This window comes from Synchiropus splendidus, chromosome 1, assembly GCF_027744825.2.
Source record: "Synchiropus splendidus isolate RoL2022-P1 chromosome 1, RoL_Sspl_1.0, whole genome shotgun sequence".
Taxonomy (NCBI): domain Eukaryota; kingdom Metazoa; phylum Chordata; class Actinopteri; order Syngnathiformes; family Callionymidae; genus Synchiropus; species Synchiropus splendidus.
This window is the reverse complement of record NC_071334.1, coordinates 15,812,131-15,838,670: the sequence shown is the minus strand read 5'-3', so window position 1 is coordinate 15,838,670 and position 26,540 is coordinate 15,812,131. Positions and strand designations below refer to the sequence as shown.

The following is a 26,540-nucleotide window of genomic DNA, read 5'->3' as shown; positions in this document are numbered from 1 at the left end:
TTTCACAGATGACAGGCACAGCGCAATAACTATCTTTCATCTAGTTGTTCAATGTTGTCCTCACATATTTAGAATTGTTTGAGCACCTTCTTCTTTTTTATGCTCCTGGATGTTGGAATCAGACTGCTCTGACCTTAAACACGAAGTGGCATGGAGGAGGACGATGAGGAGAAACAGGCCTGAAAACAATTATCAACCTCTGAAGTTTTATTTTTAGACTTGGGTCTTTTGTTTGCAGGAGCAGTGAATGTGAAATAAATCCAGTCAGTACGATATGAGACGCTCAGTGAAGGTACAAGCTTTCAGCACTAGTGTAGAACGATCCAAGAGACGATGTGGTTCTCCTCACCTGGCGAACTTACGGAACAGGCCGGGCCTCATGTGGTAGTTGTCTGGAATGTCTCCAGAATTGTCTGTGTGGAGCAGAAAATCTGAATTGTTAATATTGACTCTTGTATCTTTCAGATGTTCTGGCATGGCAATAGTGAAACAAGAGGTGACTAAAAATGGCACAACAGAAAACGAGAGTTAAAGGCGTCTTTGTCTGCATCTATTCACTGTTAGTATTTGGACTTAAACATGGGGTCACATGTATCCAGAGAGTCTTGAAGATGAGGTTAAGCCACACCAAGTCAAGGTCTGTGATAAGACAAGTCGTCTCCTTCTTCCGTCTTCAGCTGGGACGACACCAACATGTAAAAGACGCCAACTTCGACTCCAACACAGTCTTTGTATCTTTGTTTTCCTGCAGGCGGAACAAAGATGTCAGTTGAACAAGTCTGATAAGTGTCTCCAGAAAGTTTGACATTGTTTTTTTGTCAGACAAGAGTCTCCTTAAATAAAGAATAGTGAAATGATAAGACTAGACAAGGACAAGTAAGAAGCATGTCATCAAAAAAAAAACAAAAAAAACATTTTGTTCAGCAGGACTCTGCAGGAAACATTCGGTAGTTGACATCCTTCATTTGCCTGGGAAACACCTCGGAATTCTCCAACATTGATCTACAAGACAGGGATGTGAGAAGAGTGGGAGACAAAAATGGAGCCAATATTTCTAGGAACCAGGAGGATGACAGATGATGCCTCAGGAATTAAGAGAAGAAGGAGTGAGGGCAGCTCTGAAGAGGATGAAGGGGGAGATGCAGACAACATCCGAGTGGAGGTGTGCAAGTGTTCAGCAGTGAACTTTCTGACCAGACTATTCATAAAATCAGAAGAAAAACCTGACAAAACGAGTAGTGGGGAAGGCAACCAATGAGATTCATGCTTGCTTGAAGACAAGAGAAAGGAAGACTCACAGCCCAAATTTGCAACCATCATTTTTAATAGAAAGATTCTATATTCTTTAAACCAGACAACCAGATGCCAGACATTTTGGATACATTATAAAAGAAAAAAAACAGACCAGAAATGGACACAAAATATGGAATTAAACTGTTTAGACTGTGTGTGGATGTAGTGGTCTCATACACGATACATTTTCTTTTCGTCACAGAAAAAGTGCAAATTCTCTAACATCCCAAAAAGCAGAGCCCCACCCCTTCCCCCCTCTCCCGCAGCTTCCAACAGACCTGGACTGACAGACTGTTATACACTAATAAAAACCTTTGTGAAGAGAAATTTGGGAGAGAACAGGTGCTGCGCTCTGCGGGCTGAAATGTTCAACTGCGCCGCACCTTCTGGCCAAACTGCATCCTGATGATGTTCCAGCACGTACTCTGCCTTTAAGACACACGTGCTGCAATGTCGGCGCGAGGTGTGGTCAGAAGAGCGAGCAGCAACACACTTCCACCTCGCAGAGAGAAGTGGAGCAGCATCATGTGATTCAGTGTTCATTAACAGGCTTCGACTTCCAAGGGTTGCGAATCACCTGAATGTGGACCGGTGGTCGAGCCGATGTTAAGGCCAAAAAAAAAAAAAAAAAGAAAAAGAAAGTTCTTTCATGATTTGGAAAACTGCAAGAGAATTATTTGGCCATGTCATTGTTAGCTTTGTGGATACCAGGTCCAGCCGTTAACCACAAGGTGATGGTGCTATAGCAGATTCTGCAGTGGACACAGCACTGCCATGTTTAACATTCAGCGGAGCAAGCCTTCTCAGAAAGCTGTGCAACTGTTATACAGTTGTTGTGTTTAAAGAAAAGGAGTCTCCCAAAATGAGATCACAAAACCTTCCTCCCAATAAAGTTAGAGAAATGAAGCACAGAGGACGCCCGACCTAACACCAAGACTACGCTCCATGACGCGCAGCGGGTGGTGAAGGAAGAGAAGTGTTTACATCCAGATTTACAGATTCAAGTTTTCTTAATCCCCCATTTTTGTCATACAGTTTTCTCTGCTCTGAGAAAACAAAAAAAACATATCAACAATGAAATAAAAAGCACACAATTTTCAGGATGGTCATTTGCAAAGTGCTATTTTTCTTGTTTTTTCTTTTTTCTTTACAATGCTTAAGCTGAAGAAGGTAGTTGGCAAGTATGCTGGGAGCGTTTTTTTTGGGAGCGGACTGAAACAAACTGTTCCTTCCAGTCACCTCTGCCTTTCATTCAGAAAGCACTTTGACCTGGGAATCACAGTGAGTGCACTTCCGTCGCTGCGTTCCATTTGTTGTCATTTTAAGTGTGAACCAAGTCAAAGGAGCCTGAGAATTTTAACAGTACCTTTACACAGCATGAAATGAGTTCACTGCTTATGGGAATGTTTTCCTGACTTACATATGGATGAGTCCTGTTTGGAACGCTGAGTCACAACTGGAATGCGCGGGAATTGACTTTTCCTGACATCATGTCTAACCATCCAAATAGAACGCAGCACTCCTCCCTTCTCCATGATTCCCAAGTCGAGGGCCTGTGATCTCAGATCAAAGGCCAGCAAAGAAATCGACTTCCACTCCAGAGAGTAGGGGCATGTAAGAAGAAATGACTATTGCCCCTGTGTTTTACACCTTTTCTTCCACAAACTATTGATGGATATTTCATGTGGCTTTCACTGCTACCTGCCCATCACGCATGAGGCCCTCAGTAAGATTCTATAGGACGTCCTGTGTTCCATACTGATGTGTGCAACAAAGAGAGTTGTGGGAATGATCCAACGTGCTACTAACTATGCAGACACTAAACACTAATGCATAGCAGTGATTTTTCCACCTGAGAATTGACTTGAATAGAGACAACAGTGACCCTCGTTCTTATCTTTCATTGTGAATTGGACACGATTCCGACCACAGGCCCCATTTCTCAGCGTCATCCCTGAATACAAGCACAGCATGTGCACATCCAGCTCTGCTCCATTTATCATCCGACCCGCGTGCCAGCCTTTACATCCTCTGAGGAAGAGGAAGTCTCCAAGTGCAAAGAGTCTTGAGTTGGACCAGAGTGGCCAACAGACAGCAGCCTGTCTCTCTAAAGGACCCTGGGCTGTCTGAGAAAGTGCCAGAGCCATGCGGCGCATGGAGCTGTTCTGCATATGCTGCACTTCGCTCGCTGTGTATCAAGAGCCAGATTGAACAACACATCAATGGAAATCAGGATTGCAGTAAAAACAACTCTACTTTTCCACCACAAAACATTTGTGATTATTAGCTATGGTTGGCCATCTTTGTTCAACCGACTTGGCGACAAGGCCAAACAATGTCAAGGTCCGGACAGGACGTGACCCTGCTCAGACTCCAGCGTTGGACCTTGTGCTCCGAGGTTTTCAGGAGGACTTAAGTAATGTGGATGAAGCATTTGGACCAGGCTATTTGGGCCCTCTTTGTCTGCATCAGAGGTATGTCGGTGTGTGCTATAACGGCCGTGTTCACTCTAAACGTCGAACAGTTTATCCACACATCTCTGTGCTATGCTAGTAGTTCGGGGTTTGGTCCGAGTTGACTGACGCTTCAATAAATCTTGACACCCGAGCACACTTTCCAGACTGCATTTTACAAACCCAGCATCATCCACTGCTGTTGCCGAACTAGAACTTGAATTCTCAGGAAAAAGATAGGATGACATCAACGCATGCTTTCAGTGTGCAGCCAGTTACAACGAAGGAAAGCAAATGTTTAAGATATTTGGGTTCTAACAAGCTTGGTCCAAACAAAGCTCCCGGACATTCCAACACCACCAAGAAACTCGGTCCCATTGAAGTCACAGTCGGCGTCAATTCGATCAATAGTTTAAAGTTCTCAACACAGTTTCACTGAAATCACCCGAATAAGCTTTGTCTTTAAATAAGCGGACGGAACAATCCCATCTCTTAATCTGAAAGGAACCGATTCGGAACATCTGTACACATTACACATTGTCAGCCTAAAACGTAAACGCGGAACATATATAGTCAAGCGCAATGTAATATTTCCAAATCCAATTCATTTACCTTCAAATACAATACATCTGATCTGTAGCTTAGAATATTGGCTTCACTCAAGGTCATTTTTATCCTTTGGTATTGGCTGATGCGACACACATGATTTCTTCCATGAAGGGGTTTGATGGAGACCAATGATGATTTGAAACACTCGCCAGTGTTTATGGAAAGTCACAACTTTGTTGTCTTCTGTCCGTCTTCCACATGCAGGACGAGGACATAAAGAATAGTGCAAACGTTTGCTCTCGCTCAGCTAAAGCACCATATCCAGTGCTTATAGGCTTTATATCCATAACCCACCAAGCACCCAATGCAAATACACACATCGGCTCACGCACACACTCATCCAAACATAGAAAAAAATAGCTGTAGCATAATTATTTATCCCAAGTGTAGATATATATATATATATATATATATTTACATACCTTAAACATCTTTAGACCTCTGATTCTATTTCACCAAATACAAAGAGAAAGTTAACATCTGAATATGTCCACAAAAAATATCTGCATATGTTGTGTGTGTGGAGATTTATCACGGTCAGGTGCAATTAAATTAGACATATACGCTTCGTATATGGATCGGAGAATCTGTCGGGGCAGGGGGGACTTTGGTTCACCGACAAACATACAAGACTCATGAGGCAATAGAAGTCCAACACAAAGATGGCTTGTAGCTCTCATCCCCCCACCACCTCCACATGGTTTCATTCAGTGTAAGCGATTCATAGCTAGGATGAAGAAGATAAACGCACACTGGTGTGTCTGCGGGGGTCAAACGCTGCAATAACAATCTGCATCTTTGCAACAAATGAAAAGCAAAAAATAGAAACTCTGAGGCTCCCCAGACCGCGCCGGCCGCTGACAATGGCCATCAAGAGTAAAAGATGAATTATGCAAATGTGCACCAAGAGGGCAATGAAGTAAACAAGCAACTGTCCGATGAGTTGTTTCGCAACACAATATTTTTGCTTCTGCGGGCTCATTATCGCCGAGCTACCGCTGAGAACCTGTGTGGTTATGAACAGATGGAGCAGACCCAAAGTTTGTTTATCCTCGCGTGTCCCGAGACCCTCCAGTTCACTAGCCAGCAATGCATACTGAGACATGCGCAGGGAATGACACACACTCACACACACACACTCACTCACGCTGCCCTATATTCTCAGTCAACCACCATACATTAAGACATATAGACAACTCGCTAACAGCTAACTTCAAGTGCAATCAGTTTCTAAATTTTTAAGGTCACAAAAAATGGCTTTTCTTTTGAAAGATCCAACTATATCTGATTAAGCATTTTTGGCAGTCTACGGTCAAACACGGACAAAAGCTACACTGTGGACAGGAGAAAAGGCTGATCTCATTTGCAACTTTTTTTTTTTCTTTTTTTTTTCAAAGTACCCGTTTTGTTGACAAAAGCGCCCCACTCAGTAACAAAGTGCATTCACAACCTGCCTCTTTCCAATTAAGGTGCAACGGACTGATAGATAACAACAGCGCGGGAGCAGAGGTTAAAGGCAGGGGGTGAGCAAGGGGCGCCTCCCGCATCATCTTCCTCAACTCAAAGTGCCAGTTTGGAGAATTTGATTAAGACTGACTTAAGTGAACGACAAAACCTGCAACAATGCGTGAAAAAGCGGTGTTTCCCCCAAGTCTCGTCCAGGACCCCATGAGTGTGCGCGCATGTTTGTGTGTGAGAGAGAAAGTGCACTGAGAGCAGAAGCTCAGGGTGCATGTTTGAACAGGCTGTGGCTGACTCACACTGTGCTGATGTGGCCAGAGGGACCCTGCTGCCTCACTCACACACATGCATGTTAACACACACCAGGCCTCCCACCCACAGCAACACACCAGGCTCCAATATAATATCCCCCTTCAGGCTGGTATGGGGGCATTAGAGGCCTGCAGAGGGAGAGCGAGGGAGAGAAAAGGCCTTATTTGATCCCCTCCTGCCTGGAAACGTGGCTGAGCTGAGGGAGATTATTTTTTGGAATGCAACAGACATTGTGAGATCCCCCTCCCCTTCTCCCGCTCCCCTCCCCCACCGACCCGCTGCAGCTGTGCACCTATTCGGCCTCCCAACTTGGACAGGTATTTATTGCTCTCATCATCGAACAGGTTTCCTCACGGTAGAGAATTGGAATAAACAAAAGGACGAAACAAACCCCCACGGATTTCTTTAGTAAAAGCTGTGCAAACTTTGAGAAAAGGTGCTGGATGATCTGTTGTCGTACTCTTTTGACACTTTTCTTGAGGCTCCCTGCCATTGCTTTAACCTGCGGTTGGTTAAATGCTACCCGCGCCTTGTCACACAAGGACAGATTCCGAAAACTGCACAAAGTTAAGCACATTCATTCCATCGACCTCCACATCCTTTGGGCAGGAACTATACATGTCAAGTGTTAAGTTTAGGACAAATGTGACTGATTTCTTCCATCCAACATTCATACAGATTGTTCACCCAAAAGGAACAGGATATCGAGCCGAAGAGTAAAATCCCAATTTAAAGTCCACCTCCACACCAAGAGGAGACTGATGTCATACAACCACCTGCTGTATATACATGTATACATTTATAAAGTGTCAAGTACCCGAAGCAGTCGACTAAAAAAGAACAACAAAATTAAGACAAAATCGAAAACAGAAATGCTGAAATTGCAGGTCAGCGATGGGGTAAGAGGCGAACGAGTCAGGCCAGCAGACAGGACGACAATGGTAGTGCTTTACAAACACAGACCTCCAACCCTTCGCGTTCACAGACCTGCAGCTTACGAGCCCCCATGAATGTGGATTCGACTCAATTTGTTTTCAATAAGACAAAATGCGGACTCTTGAGTACGTTTTCGTTTTTTTAGAGAGAAAGCAACGCTTCAATCACACCCTCAGCTTTGTTCTTTCTGGATCATTGTGAATGTTGCATCAAAACTGTGATGAGTTTTTCTTGCATATGCCATATGTTGTTTCTATGGTAACTGTACACCTGCAAAGGAATAGAAATCATTTTCACAGAGAATTTGTCCTCACTTCACCCGTACAGCAGCCACAAGGTGCTTGACAGACACCTCTCTGAGAGCTCAAAGGCTGCGAGGACAACACCAATAAAAATCCAACTGAACTGCATAGTTTCTTTGTTTAGTTAGTGCGCTCAGTTAAGCCCATAGGTTATGCCAACGCAACGATGTGAAGTAAAAATGGCCCAGAAAGGGAACGTAACGGGAAGATGATGAAGCGTTCTTTGCTCTTGAACAAATAATCCAAGTGCGTCAAATCCATTTCTTAAATTAAAAGGAAAAAATAGAACGTAAAAAGATTTGATTTCTGTGAAACCCTGATTTGGTGTTTATGGAGGAATCATAAGTCATTTTGTTATCTTTTTTTTCCCGTCCAAAGTTTGTCTTTGTATGTTTACCTCCTCTGCTTTCCCAGCCTGTCTTGCAGGCTAGACAGAGGGACCAGCAGTGTCCTTGTTGCCTCCAAACTTTCAGGGGCCAGCATCAACCGCCCCCTCCGGCGGTGGAGGACTCTGTGCGTGGGATCCAACTGCTCCCTCCATCTCTGTGGACAGCGCTGTGTCGGAGCAGCGTCGGCCACGGATACCTCGGGGCCCAGGGCTGGAGTTGGGGAAGAGGGGGCTCAGCAAATCTAGGGGAGCCTCAAGGAGCTCGGGCTCCCGCACCCTGGGCTTTCTACCTCTTCGAGATGGAATGCCGTTGCAGCCGTCCTTCTTCAGGTGGCGGTGGAGATGGTCTGAGCGCACAAAAGTTTTAAAGCAGCTGGAGCACTGGTAGGGTCGCAGGCCGGTATGGACGCGCATGTGGTTCTTCAGGTCGTAGTTATGAGCAAAAGCTGCTCCACATTGTGTACAAAGGTAAGGCTTTTCTCCTGTATGCTTGCGCATATGAACCTTGAGCTTGTCCTGCCTGCAAGGAAAGAAAACCAGTCAGAGAAAAAGCCACAGAGCAGAAGTGCGAGGTGTACAACTTGTTTACACAACCCAGAGGTCAGCAGAAGATGCTTCCAATGATTTTCTGTTTTTAAGTGTCATCTGCTGATTCTATCCAAACTTCTTTAAACAAACAGAGTCAAGCCAACGGTGGAGAAGCCATAAACTTTACTTTATCTCTATCTTAATTACAAAAGCTCAACTGAGGCCTGACAAGAAAGATCAATGTTCTCTGGGGCGGTCCCACCGCTCTTCCTGACAATGACACCATGACAAATTGACATTTTGCCAACAATACAACCTACGCTGATATTAATATGATTCTAAAATACAGGTGTAACACCATTGGTGATATGTGAGTAAGCGTTAGCTTATTGACCCTGTGACACTGAGCGTGCCAAGTTAGCCTGAAATTGTTTCCATATACATATATGCTGTATAAACCAGACCTCTTAAAGCATAACTTTGAAGTGGCTACTGCAAGTGATAGTTGGTGACAAAAAAAATGTCGCCGTCAAATTGAAAACGCATCCCCCATTGTCTGTCTGCCAGTCTTGGGCTGTCCTTTCAGTCACCTTACATCCAGTCACTCATACATCTCTCAATATATATATTACAGTTTGCTCCCCAGACAACACAGAACCTTTGCAAGTACATGAGTTCCTGCTCCACTGATCACACTGATGCACAAGACACGTGGCAGCTAGGATGAGAACAACAACAACACACATGGAGGAATCCCTGAACAAAAGCAAACAAAGTCTGTTTGCATTTGTTCAGGGATGTTTTTCGGTCAGGGTTTCCACTAATCTGAATGTATTTTAAATTCTTATAAACTTGAAATTCTGATAACAAATATTTTTAAGACATTAAAAGAGCTTGAATACAGCCACCATCGTGATTTATTGTACTATAGTCAAACTGATGAAAAAAAAAATTGCTGTTAAATGAATGTATGGGTCCATCATTTGATTCAGTAATAAACCAAATTCACTGAAATTGAAAAATGTGGCTTCTTGTGGCAAATATTCTTATACCATTAAACTGTGATTATTTGAACAAAATTCAGTACTTGACTAGATTATTTTTTCATCAAATCCCACCCCTAATATACATATATAATATTCAAATTCTCACAACATAAAGAAGAGCAACGACACGTGCATAAAAATGGGGATTAGCCTTAGTTACGGACTTTAAAAACTGTGTATGCCTAAGTCCCAGTCCAAAATACAGATGACTATCAACACACGCTCAGGCAGCAAATTATTTAAAGCACAGGAGTGATTTGCTACTGTGCACGGCACATTGTTAACCCTGATCAAACAGGATTAAGATTACACCCCCCCTCCTTTCCACTGCCATTCGAATTTACAGAGACTGGTCTTCCCTCCCTGTCATGCCAGCAGAGGCCAGGAGGTGTATTTCCAGCCTGCTGAATCTATTCCTGTGCAAGTGCACTGATGAATTAATTGATGGAATCATTTCAAGGAAGACGACAGCTCAATACGAGGAAGCCACATATTAAAAGTCACTGGCAAAAATATCGCAGTCCAATTACAATGGAGACCTCAAAAGCAAGCGTGGGGGCAAATCGGTTTCAAGTTCTCTATAGGGTGCAATGATCGAGCCAACAAGATATCAAAAGTTCAGAATAGTAAAGTGGAACACAGGGCACTCACTTACAGTAATCCCCTTCTGTATCAGAAGAGTGTACTTTATAACCACCCACCCCGACCTGCAGATAAGACCGCATTGGCACATCCCTCTTTTATAGGACCCCTTTGTTCAATATCCAGGACTTTGCTATGAAGTCTGTCACCATAAACAGGTTTTACAACTGCCCGAGACCAGTGGAGCAAGTAAGTCACGCACAGCACAAACAAGATGTGATTTTCAAACATTAAGCGATGACCAGCGCAACGCTGACTTTCACAACCAGCCTCCTTAATACAGAGCTAAGTTCCTAAGCACTAATACCCCTCCTCCTGTAAGGGTGTTTGTTTACTTCGACTATTAGTGCATGTGACATGGGCCGGTCAGTTCATTAATTGGGCTTACCTGGTAAAGCGCACTTTGCAGATGGCGCATTCATAGGGTTTTTCTCCGGTGTGCGTTCTGATGTGGCGGGGTAGCTTGCCAGCTCCTTGGATGACCTTGGAGCATATGGGGCACTTCTGGAAGGCCTTAGAGCGCATTTTCCTCTCCCCTCCACCACCCCCACCTCCTCTCTCTCCAACTGCCCTCTCTCCTCCTCCTGCTCTGTCTTGGCCTCGTGATAACCAGACTGACGGCACTCCTTGCGTCACAGCAGCAGGAGAATCGTCGTGCTGTGTGCTGTTGAAATAATTCAAGTAAAATTCCATGTCAGGGTCGTCGCCATCCCCTTGCTCGTCACCTGCCACTGCGCGCTCTTTCTGCCTCTCGATTGAATCCATCATCTGCTGGAGGAGGGCGCTTGCTGAACCTCTCTCCCTCATCATCATCTCCCTGTTAACTTCCTCCACCTCCAGGTCCTGCCTCAGTCTGGCGTCGGGCAGGTACAAGTGCCCATTTTGCGATGGGGGATAGAAAGGTGAGTCTAAGTTTGCACCATTGCTCCGCACTGCATCCCTGTCTTCATCGTCCTCGTCGTCCTCCTCCTCCTCTTCAGGCTCTTGCTTTGGGGCTTGAGCCAACGCGTGGGCCAGGGGGGAGAAGTACTCCACAGGCCCACCAGGAGCTCCGTTGCTGGGGGTCCCCCCATTTCCGTGGTTAAAGTGCAGATGCGTAGGCAGGTCCCTGAGCTCTGGAGTACTACAGCTGCTGCCCCAGTGTGCCCCTCTCTGGAAATACTCGAGGTACTCCCGGGCCCGCATACGATTTCCTTGCTCGTGTCGTCCTCTGCCTCTCCCCTCATCTTCTTCTTCATTTTTCTGCTCACTACCCGCCTAGTGGACAGCAAAAAAAAAGCGTGTCAATGTCTTGGAAAAGATCAGAAATAAATCTGGACATATCCCAATAAAATCTTGCAAGCACCATTGGCACAAGTCCCAGTTAAAATAGAACGGGAACAGGACGTAAACCACAAATATTGACATTTTAAGATGCAAATTTAATTAATGTGTTCATGTTGTCCAGCCTGGACTGCAACACTCTCCTCACTGGCATCAACAACAAATCTCTTTCATGGCATTGTCATCCATTCATATCATTGTGGAAATGCTAACTCCCAATGAGCCATCCACGACCAAGTATAGACTTAAAGGTAGAGGTGGCCCAATCCGAAACACAGCGTACACACCACCTTTAAATACCTGCTAAAAACACACTTTTATAAGCGTGCATATACTTTCCTCCTATCATTTCCTACCGCTCACTGAAGGCCTTGCTATTGTGCAATCTTTGTGCTTGAGCAAGCACATCCTTTGATGTTTTGCCCGTTAAGTTGTTATGCAATATAAATAACACATTATTATTATTATAAATTTACCTTTTGACACTTCTTTTTCAGGGAGCTGGACTTTTTGTATCACAAAACATATATATTAATTGCAATGCAAGCCATTTGTGGTCCTATGCGTGTTTCACACAGAGCTAACGTTCATCTATTGTTGTAAAATGAAAAAGTGGTTATGATATTCATTTTAACTTATTCCAAGGGTGGCTAAATGACTCATTAAATCTTAATAGTGCTTGCCTCATAACATGACAAAGACTGGTCTTGGAAGCACATCACAAGAACACAAGGCAAAAGCTGCTAGTTATCAACCATAAGGCCACAAGTAAAAATGTTTACACTTCGAGCATATAACACCAACAAAGCACCTTAAAGTCACCAAATACTGATAACAATGGGTTGTGATGTAATATCCTCATTCATAAGAAATGTACTTGATAGAATACTGCAGTACAAAGAGCCAATTCACAACCCTCTCTGCCACACAGTCATGCATGTTCGAAGCTTTTGGAAATGACTTCTACCATCTGTACCATGAAGAAAGTGTCATTTATGTTACTGAACTACATTTGTTGCTCACAGTTGGACGTACAATGCAGGTTGAGATGTAGATGTAGAACTACTTTTGCTTCTTACTTTTTCCAAGGGCTATTTTATAGGAAAGAAATGGAGGGAAATGTCATATTTCAGAGAATACTATAGAAATTAGTAAGTATAGAAATCACCAATACTAGAAGACTTTGTTTACTCTGCCCCTGGAGCTCACCAAGTTTGCTCACACGCCCTAAGCTGGTTTGCTCACCAAGCAGAATTGCTGTGAATATCACATGACGATGATCAAGACACTGCGTATCACAGCGACACTTAACTGTGCTGTAACTGTCACTGGGACGTGCTTGATCTGCAGTCTGCAAAAGCGCATTCTGTTCCTCCACACACACACGCACACACTCCTGGCTCACCATGAGTAAGTGTTGAACTAACCCCGAGGCTGTGGGTGTGTGTTGTACATAGTGAGAAAGGCTGATAAATGCCATGATGTAAGCCTCACTCTCTTGCAAAATAATAAAGGAGATATGTACATGATTCAGAGTGAGTTGTAGCTGTCACAGTAACAAACGTGACCTGCTGTCAGTGTCAGTGAAGTGATCGGTTTAAAACAATTTTACACTTACAGCGGATTATAAATCAAGTCTCATTTGATTGCCTAAACATGACTTATGCCACTTCTAGTAATAATGGTCTTGTACCGGCGGGGAGAGCACTTTGGTGTCCAGCAGGTGTGTACAGACATCTTGAACAGGCGGGATTTCCAAGAGGCGTGCAGCGGCGAGGATGTCAGCCACACTGTTGTGACTGACTGTCAACGTGGCTGTGTAGGCAAAGTCCAGCAGCGCTCCCAAAGCCTCTGCTGCCACAAAGTCAATGTTGTAGACGTTGTGTTGGTCGGCGGCAGCTCCTGACGTGAAAAGCTTGTGGAAATAGGAACTGCAGGATGCAAGGACGGAGCGGTGGGCGGGGTACTCTCTATCCTGAGTAACAAGAAGCACGTCGCACAGCTGGCCACTGAGTCGCTGCTTGTTCAGGTTACCCAGAATGTCTGCGCTGTGCTCCGGAAAAGGTATTCCCACTGGACCTTCTTCTGCCTCTCCTGCTCCTCCTCTGCCTCCTCCACCTCCACTGCTGACTGTCCCCCTGAGTCGCCGTCCTCCTCTCCCACCGGCTCCTGACGACATCTTCCACCAGCCTGCCGCCGAGCCGCCGAGCACAGCCCCCACCCGTGTATCCGTCCTGCCGTCTGTCCGATTGCCTTTCTAAATAAAGATGGGGATGACATGAAGGGAAAAGACATGGGAAGACCACAGTTAGAAACATTGATGAAAGATTTATCAGTGACTGACAAGTTTCACAAACCAAACCTCAGAACAAAAGACGCCATTTAAAATAACGTTCTAGGTACATACCAAACAATATACCAAACATTATCTCAGTCCAATCAACCGTAACAAAGGCAGTTCAGGTAGAAGACGCTACATCATAACAACACAAATGCATAGTTCATTTGTGTCAAGTTAAATCCACACGAGAAGTGGTGGAGACTGACCGTACACAGAGAATGGTGAAAACGTCTGATCAGAATTCCATGTAAACAATTCATTAGAGCAAGTAGGTACTGTGTATGAAGTAAAGAAACCATTGGCTCAACGACAATGACAGGCATTTTCAACACAATCTTTGACAAAATAACCTTGCTTTTCTATTAAACCACCATAGCTGAAGAAGTGTTACACAGAGTTGGGTGTCAGAGTGGCGAGGTTTTAAAAATAAAGTTAGACGAATGAAAAGTTATTAAAGCAGAGCTTAAACATTTTTGGGAAATGAACAGAAGGGAGTAATATTGCAAGGTAATCAATCTATTGAATTTCTTGCACTCATGGCACTGTATTTGTGGGGAACCTGAGCCAAGAAAACCTTCATGGGGCAGAGTATATCAGAGGGAACATTTCTAGACAACCACACACAAAAAAGCAAGCACACACACACAGACACAAACAGGTAAATGTATAAAAGACTCACTGATCTGATAATAACATAATTAATATTGACCCATCAAATACACCTCAGTCTATGCTTGCACACTTCTGTGAATGGTCTTGTGCAAGACAGCACACATGGCTTGTTGGATTGGCAAGAGGCAAGTTGTGAGAAGAATGTATGCAGGGAGCTGAGCTGTTCATTTCATGTCAGTTGAAAGTGAAGGATGGGAATGAAGGAAATGTGCTTGGTGAGGAGGGAGGGGTTGCTGAAGCGGACCCTGTGGAAACACACTACAGTCAAAGGAAGAGGACATGCAACAAGCTGCGAGGGAACAGTATTAAAAAGGGAGGTTGTCAATCCGGTCTGAGCTGGTTACCCCACCCTGTACTGTGTGCCAAGTTTCAGGAAAGGCTGTCCCCTTGCTCACGTGTGGTGGGAGATTAAAATGATCGACTGAAGCCTGCGCAGTGGGAGGGGGATTTCGGCAGAACAAGCTATCCCCGATTTTCTCTATTAACACACTCACATGCACTCACACGCATAAACGCTGTAACATCACTGAACATCAATAATGCATGAAATACACACACATAAATACACACACACGTAGGACATCCATCCCCTGCTGACCCCCTCCATCTGCCAGGGATATCCAGCAGGGGGTGAGGTTATATGTGAGGGTGTGTGTGAGTGAGAGAGAGAGAGAGAGAGAGGTGGGTGTTTGGACAGTCAAGTGCGTTTGCTGTCTACAAGAGCAGGCATTCAAATTACAGTCAGATTAGCCCACAGTATTTTGGCGACCCATCCCTCAAACCTGTCTAACCTGGCCTATGCTGTTTCATACCTGTTCACCTGACTTCACCTCTTCGGCTCTCGCAGTTAGCTATTTCTCTTTCCCACTCAGCCAAACATTTACTACATGCAAAAGCTTGCTTAAGCCACAGTCATTCCATTCGACGAGTCAACAAGGTGCTGATAGGGAAATTATTTAAAGCAAAAATAAAGCACAGTAAGGGGGCACAAAGAGACATTGACGGATCTAGAGAGTGTGGAAGATAAAAAAGGAAGAGCCGGGGAAAGAGCGGCCTCATATCTTTGCCCTTCTGAGGTGGAAATAGATCTCTGTGAGTCCATCACAACTCGAGCCAACAAGCAATTCACCTCAACGTACAAATGCCGCACCTGCATCAGAACAAGCTTTGCTGCAAGATTGTGTACATGTTATCCTCCACACATACACAGTTGACCCGGGGTCACGGCTTTGTAGGGTAAAGACTCTGAGCTGAGATAAAACACACACACACACACACACACACACACACACACACACTGAATTCTGTGCCAACAAAGCATGTAGGGACTTCGCTGCATGCAGAAGCCACCTGTCCCTAAATGACCCACAAGGAGCACTGAGAGAGGAAACAGTGCAACAAACCTGATCCCAACACCTCCTCATGGCTTGAAACATTTCTTATCACTAATTCATGCCAGTGGGTGACGAGGCCCGCAGCCCAGCACAAAGAATAATGGCAGTTAGCATATCCTTAATGTTCCACATTCAGGGATGGGCCCTCTCTCTCTCAGCACCATGACCATGAGCAACCAGTCCTGCTTTGCAAGTCAAACAGGACCCACCTATCCTACCCCCGCCCTCATCAAATTGGACTCTTCTGACATCTCGCTCTTCTCCTTGCTATCCACAGGCAGCAAGGACACATGAAGAACAGCAACTTCAGCTGCATGTGAGTGAGATTACAGGAGATAGCCACTTAATAATAATAATATCAATGCACTTGCAGTGGGGTAGATCTTCGATTGTCACACATTTCTGACGGATAGTTTATCTCATCTTGCCCTAAATAGAGTTTCATGCATATTCCACACAATGTACACTCATATGTTTACAGCATTTTAGTCAGAGCGGTTAAAGCGGCAAACATTTTAACCAACAACATCACAATGTGCCTCTAACAACATGACCACTGCTAGAGTTAGGCATGTAACCTTAGTTAGCCCACAAGTAGTTTTATCATGCTACTAGCACGTTTAATACCAACCAACAAGCACTGAAATCAAATGTATCTGTCTGGATGGTTATTCATAAAAATTCAATATATGCATTATATTCCAATGTATAAAGGAACAAGTGACATTTCAAACTTGTATTGTAAAAGTAGTACTTTGTAATGCATGGAAAATGCGGCTAATTTTTTAGTTTGCTGCATGAATAAGCCAATAAACAACTCTAATAATTCACACAGTACCATTCACCGTCATTACCTCCCAAACACTGCTCAGCCACAGGTCTGTTGGCTGTGCAGTGGTTTAACACATCACCATCCTGCAGCAATGAATCAATTTTAAATGTCGTAAAATGTTTTTTCGTTGAATAAAAATTATCAGCTGCAGTTCCGCTATTTTGTAAGTACGCGTCCAGACGTCCTGGAACGCATGCGGAGAAATACCAAAACGAACATGGCGGCGGAGAAGATCCAACCAGCTCAGTCTTCACTAAAGGCTAGAGTTAGGCATCATTTTTAGTTTATCCAAATGTCCGGAAGCACCGAGCTGGATGACACAAAGTGTACAAACATGGCAAAACTAAGATCAAGCATGTTGACAACACAAATGCGTGGGCTTGCATTGCGAGGCATCTCCCCATGGAGCAGTCAGATGTGCACCGCCGTGCTTCTCAGACACACACAACCCGTAAGTTTTTCTCTGAGACAGCTGTGCCACAGTTTTACCAAGAGACTAAAAGAACGATCCCCAGCCGAGGCACTTTCCACAGAATTTAAAAGGCGACATGTTTAACTGCACTTTTGGAACTTTTTTCAATACAGATCCACTTTCATTGCTACTTAAGCAGTATGTGATATTGCTTTTATCTAACAGTTGCAACGTTTCCATATCAGCATGGATGAACATTGGTTGTCATTCTGTCTGTCTTGCAAAGCAAATTAGACTAGCTCATGATCAGAAATCAGATCACAAATGATTATGAATGAAATCGAAAAATCGATTTTGAATCGAATCAAATCAGGAGATGGTAAGATTCCCAGGTGGAGTGGCGACCTGAAGCAGATTTGACTGGATTAAAGTGAAGTATTTGAATAAAACTCTATATTCGAAGAAGACCTTCTGTCTGTTCTCTGCGGTGTTAGAAAGACCGATTGTCTATAAATTTAGATCGTTCGCCACGGAGCTAATGTTGTCAGTGTCAGATTGAAAAATGCTTGATGTGCAGCACAACCAAGAGACTGTTAAACAGGAGTTCAGAAAAAAATTAAAGGTCAGTTAAAAAGGTTTTACGACTAAATATCACTGTAACACATTCACTCAACAGAGCCACACTTCAGAATGGTGCATGTAAAGTACGAGCCCGGAATCATTAAACATAGCACTAATCACGTCCTTTAATCTTTGCCAAAAACTGGCCCTGAATGAACGTACACATCTACAGGTTGGTGTCATTGTGAGTGACACAGCTGATGTCAGGTTTGCGTATTCACCACAAACAACGACAAAGACCCAACAAATGATGCAGCATCTGGTTACACAACTTTTCAGTTGTATTTAACTCTATTAGATTGTCTTCCATGGGAGTTAGCGCTCGTGGGTTTACTTCTATGCCACAACAGAGGCTTGCGCAAGTGCAGATCGCCCGGTCCAATCTTAGTCAAGCTTAAAATTTATATGCAGTTTTTATTGAACTAATACTGCGTTGTCCAGTTAACTAAGGCAATAACTCAGTTTTTTGTGTCACCATGTAACTGTGGTCACTATTGATGAGAACTTTGTCAGAAATGTCAAATGGGGGAACACTAGCGGAACTCTCTGATGAAGAGCGCCAGTGTCAGCGAGCACGTTCTACACATGCTAGACACTGTACCGTCACAATTAATGAAGATTGCCTGTGTATTAATGCTTCTTTATGTGACGTAGCTTTTTATCTGACAGATGAATGTTTCCTAAAACGCAATTGCATTGACTGATCTTAAAGTAACTATTGACAAGGCATTTTCATATTACTGGAAATTAACACGTTCTTACTGTGAAATTTGCTGTGTAATTTTCAGTGAATAAATTAGACACAAATGGAATTTACTTAAATTTTAAAGTTTTAAAGAACTGTTTTGGAAGAAAACTGATGTATAACTGACAACGACAATATGAATATCTTTTGTACTGAATGGTCGGCAAACACACGTCTTTTAGGTACAGAGTAATGACACTATAATAGCAATCATTCAGGTGAGTCAAACATTTAGTCAACATTTACAACAAATAACCACATTCTGTCATTCATAAATACTGTAACAGATTTGTTGTCTGTAGTTCCTTCATCTACATTCTGCTAACAGACAATTGTCCAAATACACAGTAAATAGCACCATTTGGTCATTCAACAGCATAATTAACAAGGATATAGCAATCATGTATCCGCACTCCATTTTTTTCTAAGTGTTCCAAGGCACCTCATCTCAAAAAACTATCTTGACTAAGTGGCTACTGTAAATTTTGTTACACAATATTAATGTCATAAACATCACATTTTCCTGGAATGCAAAAAGCAACGGCTCCTTGTGTGTCATATTAATCCAGCATGTTGAGAGACAAAAATGATAATAAAAATCAGTGTCATCTTTGATTTTACATATAAAGCTTGGATTGCATGCCCTTTTTTTTAAAACTATCGTCTCTCAACAGCAGTCAGAATAGCTTCTGCAACAGCAGCCCGGTCTTGCCTGGACCACTGAATAAGGAGTCTCTCCTTCAGGTCAAAAGGGTTTAAGGTTGGACCAAAAGGATATTGCATGATAATCGGAATAGGGAGGGGGTGCCAATTCCTACGAAAAGCAGATTTTGAATGTGAGCCAGGGTCAAGTGAGTCATCGCAGGAAGTACTATTAAGTAATTGTCATTGGTTACACCGGGAGTACAGAAAGAAAGGCGAATGCAACAAAATTTAAGATCCAAACTGTCAGACAGGTACACATCAAGTAACTCACTCTAGCTTCAGAGTGTGACCCAGGATATCTGTCTTTGGTGTCAATGATAAACTCATATGGCAAATATATTTCAGCCCCCTGCAATACTAGTTGAACAGGTTACCACCCACAGGTTGGCCAAAGTTTAATATGAGGATGATATTGTTTATGAGGCCCATATAAAAAGTATAGTCCTTTCCTTCTGCAGAAACCTTTCATAAGACCGTGTTGCTCTTTATGAACAGTGGTTAGGAGGTGAGAAATCAAAATTTACATTTCAGGAAAAGTCAAGAACAATTGCTTGAGAAACGTTTCAATTTTCTTTTTTCTTGAATAGTTTTACACTCATTTAAATAGCAAATCACGCACAACTTGCGGGTAGTGTGACCTTACACTTCATACAGTAAAAGACGTGTCTCAGTAGAAGTCATTAGACCTTGCAGTTGCTTTCTTACACTGAGTAGATTCTCTGTTTGACGCCGAAACTGCGGCTCTAGTCTGTTTATAATAAGCCAAGCCAATATAGAATGACCCATTCTTAGCAAGTGGCAATACCTTAAGGCTAGCAGGCTATAAAAAAAAAAACTAAAACACATCACTATTTCTATCAGAAACCTACATTTCTGATAAGTATTGAAACATTCTCAAAACAAAGTCAACATAATCAATCACTTTGGTCAGTTTACCTGCCAAGAGGAGAATCACATCTAAATGTTGGAAACCAATAATATTTTCCATTCCAACAACCTATATTTACATATCTCATAAAAACATGCAATGTCAGTGATATTTAACGTTGTATCTTGACAAGAACATTTCCAAATCAAATGGACGCTTGACAAAGTAGTTTAGGGCACATATTTGAGAAGAAAATGCTGCTCCTTGCTGTTACTATACTTTTGGTGAATTCAAGAGAATAACATTCTAAGCAATATGATGGGCAAAAATGAAAATAAAAATGTAGTTAAGAGTTAGATTTCTCAAAGTGAATTTGAGAATGAACTTGTTGGAGCTTAAAAAGCATGGCCAGGTCCTGCCACGCTGCCTAGAAGAAAGTGTAAGTGCCTCAAAACACCTCACAAACAGCTTTACACAACAAGTATTTGTAGGCTACATGAGACCAAGTGTGTGACTCTCTGCCTGTGAGGCCTAATATGGAAAAAGGACTTCCTGCAAGTCTTCGACAAGTGTGTAACAAAACCTGTTCTGTTATCAGATGACTTGCTCTCTGCTTGTTGGAGCCAACTGTTCACCCACACACCATTTCTTCAACTAAGGAGTCAAGGTCATAGCATCATATGAGTCGGAAACGTTAGATGTATACTTTTTAATATGATACTCATGGCAGGTAATCCACTTGAAAACTATTCAGCAACTGAATCAAGCATCCTCACTCCCATGGCATACTGACATTGGGAAAGTGGACTTTTGCGTCCCATGCTAACTCCGAATGCCTTCGGCCTTGCATGTCGACGCGTTAGGCTTTCAATAGAAGCACATGTCCTGCTGTCCACTGCATTGTAGCGCCGTTGGCAGCCCGACATGTAAAGTAATACTGAGGTAAGGCATGGGATGCTGCTACTTTCTTAAGTTTAAAAACGTGTCAAATCCAATTTAACTGGCCCTTCCACTTCCCTGCGCCACACGCAATTGTCCACTTTCACTATTCTGAGGTTGTAGATGTTGGATCTTGGCCTCCAATGTAAACATGGGTTGTTCTGGGTAGGTGTAGCAGGACACAGGTTGTCATAATATCTACTTGGTAGAAGCATTTCTTGGCACTATTTGTTGTCGGTTCAGGGACCAGCACGACCAGTACCACCCAAGCCACTACTTTTGCTATAGCTAATATATGATAATAGTTTTAGGCCTATATTTTAGGCAACTAAAAATCAACAGATTCCTCAATGTCTTCCATCTAATAGCTGAACGTTTGCAGCCAAACTTCAGTAAGCTGCATGAAATCTGCCGACCAACCAGCAAAGTATCAAGCATGCTGACATTAATGTCTGGCTTGAAACGAAAACCTAATGGTGTGAATGGCTTTAATGCAGAAGTGTGAAAGTTGCTCACAATGATAAACATCGCATCCTCCTCACACTCTCTTACTAATTTGATCAGGTTGTGCTGCTCACTCCATAACAAATATCCCTTCAGATAACAGAAGAAGCCCCTTTACTCCCCCAAGACTGGAGCACAACAACAGTAGAAAAAAACAACAACAGAGAGTGGTCTGTCTAGCTGCACAGCTATGCTGGAAGCTGTGGTATACTAAGCAGCTGATCCACACCATGGAACCTTACTAGAGGAGAATACAAGCTGTAGAAAATATATGTTTAATCTTTTTTTCCTGACAACCAGCTTTACTCTTATTAACAAAATCCAAAAGTGAGAACTGTTCACAGCTAACCTTTAACCCAAAACTACATCATCAAAACCTTTCAAGCCATAGCGATGTAGTCACAACCATACAGGAATATCAAACTGGATTCAGCCTCACCGCCAAATTGATGGGTGGTGTCTTAACCCTACCCACAGCCACTGAAGTCCCCTGCAATTCTCCAGAAATCTATTGTTGGCAACACACACTGGCGTACACACTCACACTAACACATGTCTACCCAAACTAACTCTCTGAAGTAATCTACCTTCATTTTCATAATTTAAAAAAACAAGCATTCTACACAACTTTCTGGCACCTGGGCGTTCACTGTTCTCTCGCTGTTCTTGCCATGCCCAAAAAAAACAAAACAAGTTTCGCAAGTATACAATGCAAAAATATTCACCCACTTGTAAAGAAATACAGAGAAAACATCTCTGAAGTTTTAATAGGCCACCACCCACAGCTAAGCAGGACATGACAGAAAAGATTACAATCTGCTCTAAAACAAGATGCTAGTGAAGAAGGGGGTGTGAGGACCCAGAAAAAAATTCCATTTCTCAGTTAACTTGCTGATGAAACCACAAAGCAAAATCCAGTTGAATCCTATAATCTCTCCTTTAGTAGCTCATTTACAGTTCTACCATTGACCAGTCCTCAACAACCCACCTGTCTTCTTACATCCCATTAGCATATTTGCAGCGCCACCGTCCAGAAAAAGAAATTGCTGCAATATTTCTGTGAAATACCGAAGATGCACTACAGGATGTGCAACTGTCTTCATGCTTTCAGTTTATTTATAGCAGCAATGCCATTTAATAACGGCAGCAGACAGCAACAGGAAAAGGTTATCGCCTTTAATACGATGAAAACAGCATCGACACACCAGAGGCTTACATGAAAATAGTTGACTAACCAGAAACTTTTAAGAAGAATGAATTTAGCAGTGAAGCAGGGCAGTACTCAGCAGTGACCCATTTGCTGCCATCCTCTCTTTGTCTGCAAGTGGGTCAAGAACTCTGAACTTCATCGGGCCACATCTCCATCATACTCTTTCATAGACAACATGCTACAGCACTTTCCCCAACACTGGACTCTCCCTGTCTGAAGACAGTGTGTGTGTGTGTGTGTTTGGAGTGGTTACCAAACAAGTAGAAATGTTTCCTGGCCGTATCACCCTCCTGTTCCTGCTGGCCAGCTTGACTGCCCCCGTCTTGGGGCAGGCTGAAAACTTTACCAGACAGGAAACTTGAAAGTAGCCCCTGTCATACAGGCGAGCCCATGCCTTATTCCACACAAACAAACACCCCTGTCCTTCTCTCCTCTTCCCTTCAGGCACCACCACCAAACCACCCCTTTTATTTTCAGCCCACAACTCAGATCCCATGCCCCGTGCTCATTGGCTGAACAGTTGCTCATTCACCACACCTCCTGGTTGGGATAGGCTGCCGGCCGTTCTCTTTCCTGGATTGCCAAGGGCAAAGCACTATGGGAGATTGAGTTCCGAGACCCCGTTTGACCCAAGCTACAGTCCTGACTGAGGACTACGAGTTCCAGCTGCCTCTGCCCTCACTCCCGTCAGTATCTCCAAGCCTGTTCTAACGTAAGCACCCAGGGCTGAATTATACACTACAGTGTGTTGCTAGCAGACAGGCAGGTATTAAGAGTGGAGAGCAGCCATGAAGCAATGGCTTGAGATTCAAATGAAAAATGAAACACCCCCCGACTGAAACGGCTCAAAAAACACTGACGATACTGAAATGACATTTACGACACTAAAAAAACTCTTGACCCGAATTACCAACGCTTCAGGATTGTGGGCAACACACAACTCGCAACATGACAGTCACACAGCCTGCCAGCACGCAGCATTAGAGCTGTCACTGTCCCAAAAGTTGCTGACACTGCCTGTTATTGGTCCAAATCGACTATTTTGGTGCCTCCTTGCTCACTTTCAGTGCTCCAACTTGTCTCACATCCACACCCCCTCCCTCGCCCACTCCTCCCATAAGTGGTTCCACCTGCCTGAAAAGTTAATGCCATGAACACATCCCATAAACTTTTATCTCCAGATACTTCAGAGGTTAGAAAGCAACACAGAGGAAGTACTTTAGTCGGGTTTTGAAAGAGGAACTATAGCTAGTGACTAGTGCTGTGACCTACCTCTCCTCTCAAGCCAACCCCCCCACCCTGCTCTCCTTTCTGTTCCCCTCCCTTATTCCTCCCTCTCTCCTGTCCTCCTCTGCCCTGCTCCCCTCTGATCTACAGGCCCAGGACGGGCAGCGAAGGGATGGCAGGGTGCCTTTAGCTCACCTGCGATAGCCGTGGTGGTGCTTGTTGTGGGTTAGCTCAGCCCTCTCCTCTCCTCCACTCCGGAGCTCTCTCTCTCCCCCTCACTGTTGTGCAGCTTAAAGCCCCGTATGCGCTAACCAAGCAGCAGCAGATCAACTCAATTCCCTTCCTGGTTTCTGGAGGGCAAAGAGGTCCCTCCCTTTCTCTCTCTCTCTCTCTCTCTCTCTCTCTCTCTGTCTCTCTCTCCCTCTCCCTCTCTCTCACTCACACTCTCCATCTCTCTTAAAGAAACATCACCCCCCTCGATATTTTCTCTCTGACCCTGTCAAAAAACTGGATATTTCTTTTGGATTAAAAAATAGCGAGCATTCAAAGTTGTCAACGTAATCGAACATGACACAAAAGATTAACCCTTGCTGTCACAGCACAGTGAGTATCGGTCAGCAGTTCCTCTCAACAACTACGGCGAGCGTTGATGCTTCATAAAGTCGTGCCTCTTGTCTGTCTCACCCGCCTCATCTCTTTCTCTTTTCATACTCTACGCTAACAGAGTTGCATCCACCCATTCATTGCCTGAGGTCATGGTGTCCCACCCCAAAAACAAGCCATGGCAGATTCCTGCACATACAGTAGGGGTTGCCAGCAACCCCTCTGACACACAGTCTGTTACAGCCCCGCTCACTGCACATAATGGCTCTCAGGATCCAACAGGTGAGGCAACAGAGAGGCCATTATTAAACTAAAGTGTCTGAGGCGTTGTTTAATAAGTTCTCAAGTGTAAATTTACAGCTCAAGCCGCTTGAAGTTGTGCACTTCCTTCGCCTACCAGCACGCCCCCTCACTCGAGACTGTACTGCTGAGTAAGATTAAGACCCTGAGTGTAAGCAAACTTGAAATCACCATCACTGGTTGCTTCACGTCATAAATTATAAAATATAGACACTAGAAGACAAAGTTAATGCACCGCCTTTTCTATTGTAACCTAATGAGATGTGCCACCGTTTGAGAAGGGCTTGGCGTCGCTGGAATGATATGAATTTACCAAAGACAACAACAAGACGTCTTTGTAGGCGCCAGGACTGAGGCACACTAAACATATGAAAACTAAGTATTTATAAAACTTTATAGATTAATGGAAAATTCGGCAAGGATGGAAGGGAAGGTGTACACAACTGTGGTCAGGCCAGCAATGTTGTATGGTTTGGAAACAGTGGCACTGAGGAAAAGACAGGAGGCAGAGCTGGAGGTAGCAGAGATGAAGATGCTGAGCTTCTCTCTGGGAGTGAGCAGGATGGATAGGATCAGGAAGCAGTAGATCAGGGACAGCACATGTGGTCAGGTGTTTAGGAGACAAAGTCAGAGAGGCTAGATGGAGATGGTTTGGACATGTACAGAGGAGAGAGAGACAGTACATTGGTAGGAAGATGTTGAGGTTGGAACTGCCAGGTAGAAGGGGGAGAGGAAGACCAAAGAGGAGATTGATGGAGGTGGTGAAGGAGGACATGAGGTTTGTAGGTTTGAGAGAAGAGGAAGCAGAGGACAGGGTGAGAAGGAGGAGGATGATCCACTGTGGCCACGCCTAAAGGGAGAAGCCGAAAGGAAAAGAAAAAGAGACTAAAGGAAAATGTTGCTTACCTTTTTATTCACAGCATTCAAGGTGACACACAGATCTGTGGTCACTTTGAAGAAGTAGAATGACTTCAGTGACCTCTCATCCCAAAACCTGTCAGTCTTATGTGGGCTGGTTAATCACTTAAAATTCCTGTTGTTTAATGCTAATATCATTTTTGACGATAATGAATCCCAGTGGAACACTATACTGAATTATTTTCATATAGTACTCCATTAGGGTCATAGTATGTCCAGCACATGTTATCATGTTCTGTAGAAGTAAATCTGGGAGGAAGCCTGAGTGAACATATGGATTTGATGATATAGTCTGGTCACACGTTTAAAAACTCTCTTAACGCTGCAAGCAATTGCTAATGATGAACAGGCACGGAACAATGAAAAAAATAATAATTTAAATAAAAACAAACATATCATTCACCACATAACATTGATCAGATGGCGTCGCTGGGACTAGTATTCGTGTTTAATACAAATGAACGGCGCGATAAGAACCGTAAAATAATGCCAGACGAAATAAAACATTAGCGTGCTAGAATTCGCAAATATGAATCACACCTTGAAGCACAACGAAAAAACACGAGAAATAAAAGCGTAGCGTTAGCTGGAGAATTAGCACGATAATATACTTATAATTATTCACAATTTATCTACCGATAGTTACTCACCTCTGCGAATACAATCGAAAGGTTTGATCTCTGACTAGTTTTTTGACATGTTGAATTCGCTGTCGCGTCGTTCAACTAAACAGTTAAGGTGAAGTTGACCAAGTTTGGAAGCTAACTGATCGCTAATGGCTGTTGCACATGCCATCAAAGGAGTTTGTTGCCAGGGCAACGCCGCACCTGTCAGCCAATCAGAGAACACGAGACTCGGACAACAAAGGTCCCTACTAAAGTGACGTACACGTTAGACAAATGTGCAGATGGAGGTCATGTGATTGAAACCGATCTCGTGTCATTAGCTTAAGGTGT

At 43.6% G+C, this 26,540-nt stretch overlaps 1 protein-coding gene across 4 annotated transcripts; it reads right to left on the bottom strand.

Moving 5' to 3' along the window:
• Positions 1-1,306: 1,306 nt before the first annotated feature.
• On the bottom strand, positions 1,307-26,377 carry zbtb7a (zinc finger and BTB domain containing 7a). 4 transcript variants are annotated; one of them, XM_053866644.1, is made up of 4 exons: positions 26,235-26,377; positions 12,987-13,550; positions 10,359-11,227; positions 1,307-8,274 (listed from the first exon to the last, which is right to left on the bottom strand). In XM_053866644.1, the coding sequence occupies exons 2-4, from the start codon at positions 13,470-13,472 to the stop codon at positions 7,836-7,838; spliced, it is 1,794 nt and encodes a 597-aa protein (XP_053722619.1). In that variant the 5' UTR covers positions 13,473-13,550; positions 26,235-26,377; the 3' UTR covers positions 1,307-7,835. The 4 variants fall into 4 exon arrangements, with proteins under 4 accessions (XP_053722619.1, XP_053722637.1, XP_053722628.1 ...); XM_053866662.1 differs by lacking the exon at positions 26,235-26,377 and adding an exon at positions 25,573-26,228; XM_053866653.1 differs by lacking the exon at positions 26,235-26,377 and adding an exon at positions 23,959-25,546.
• Between the last annotated feature and the right edge of the window lie 163 nt (positions 26,378-26,540).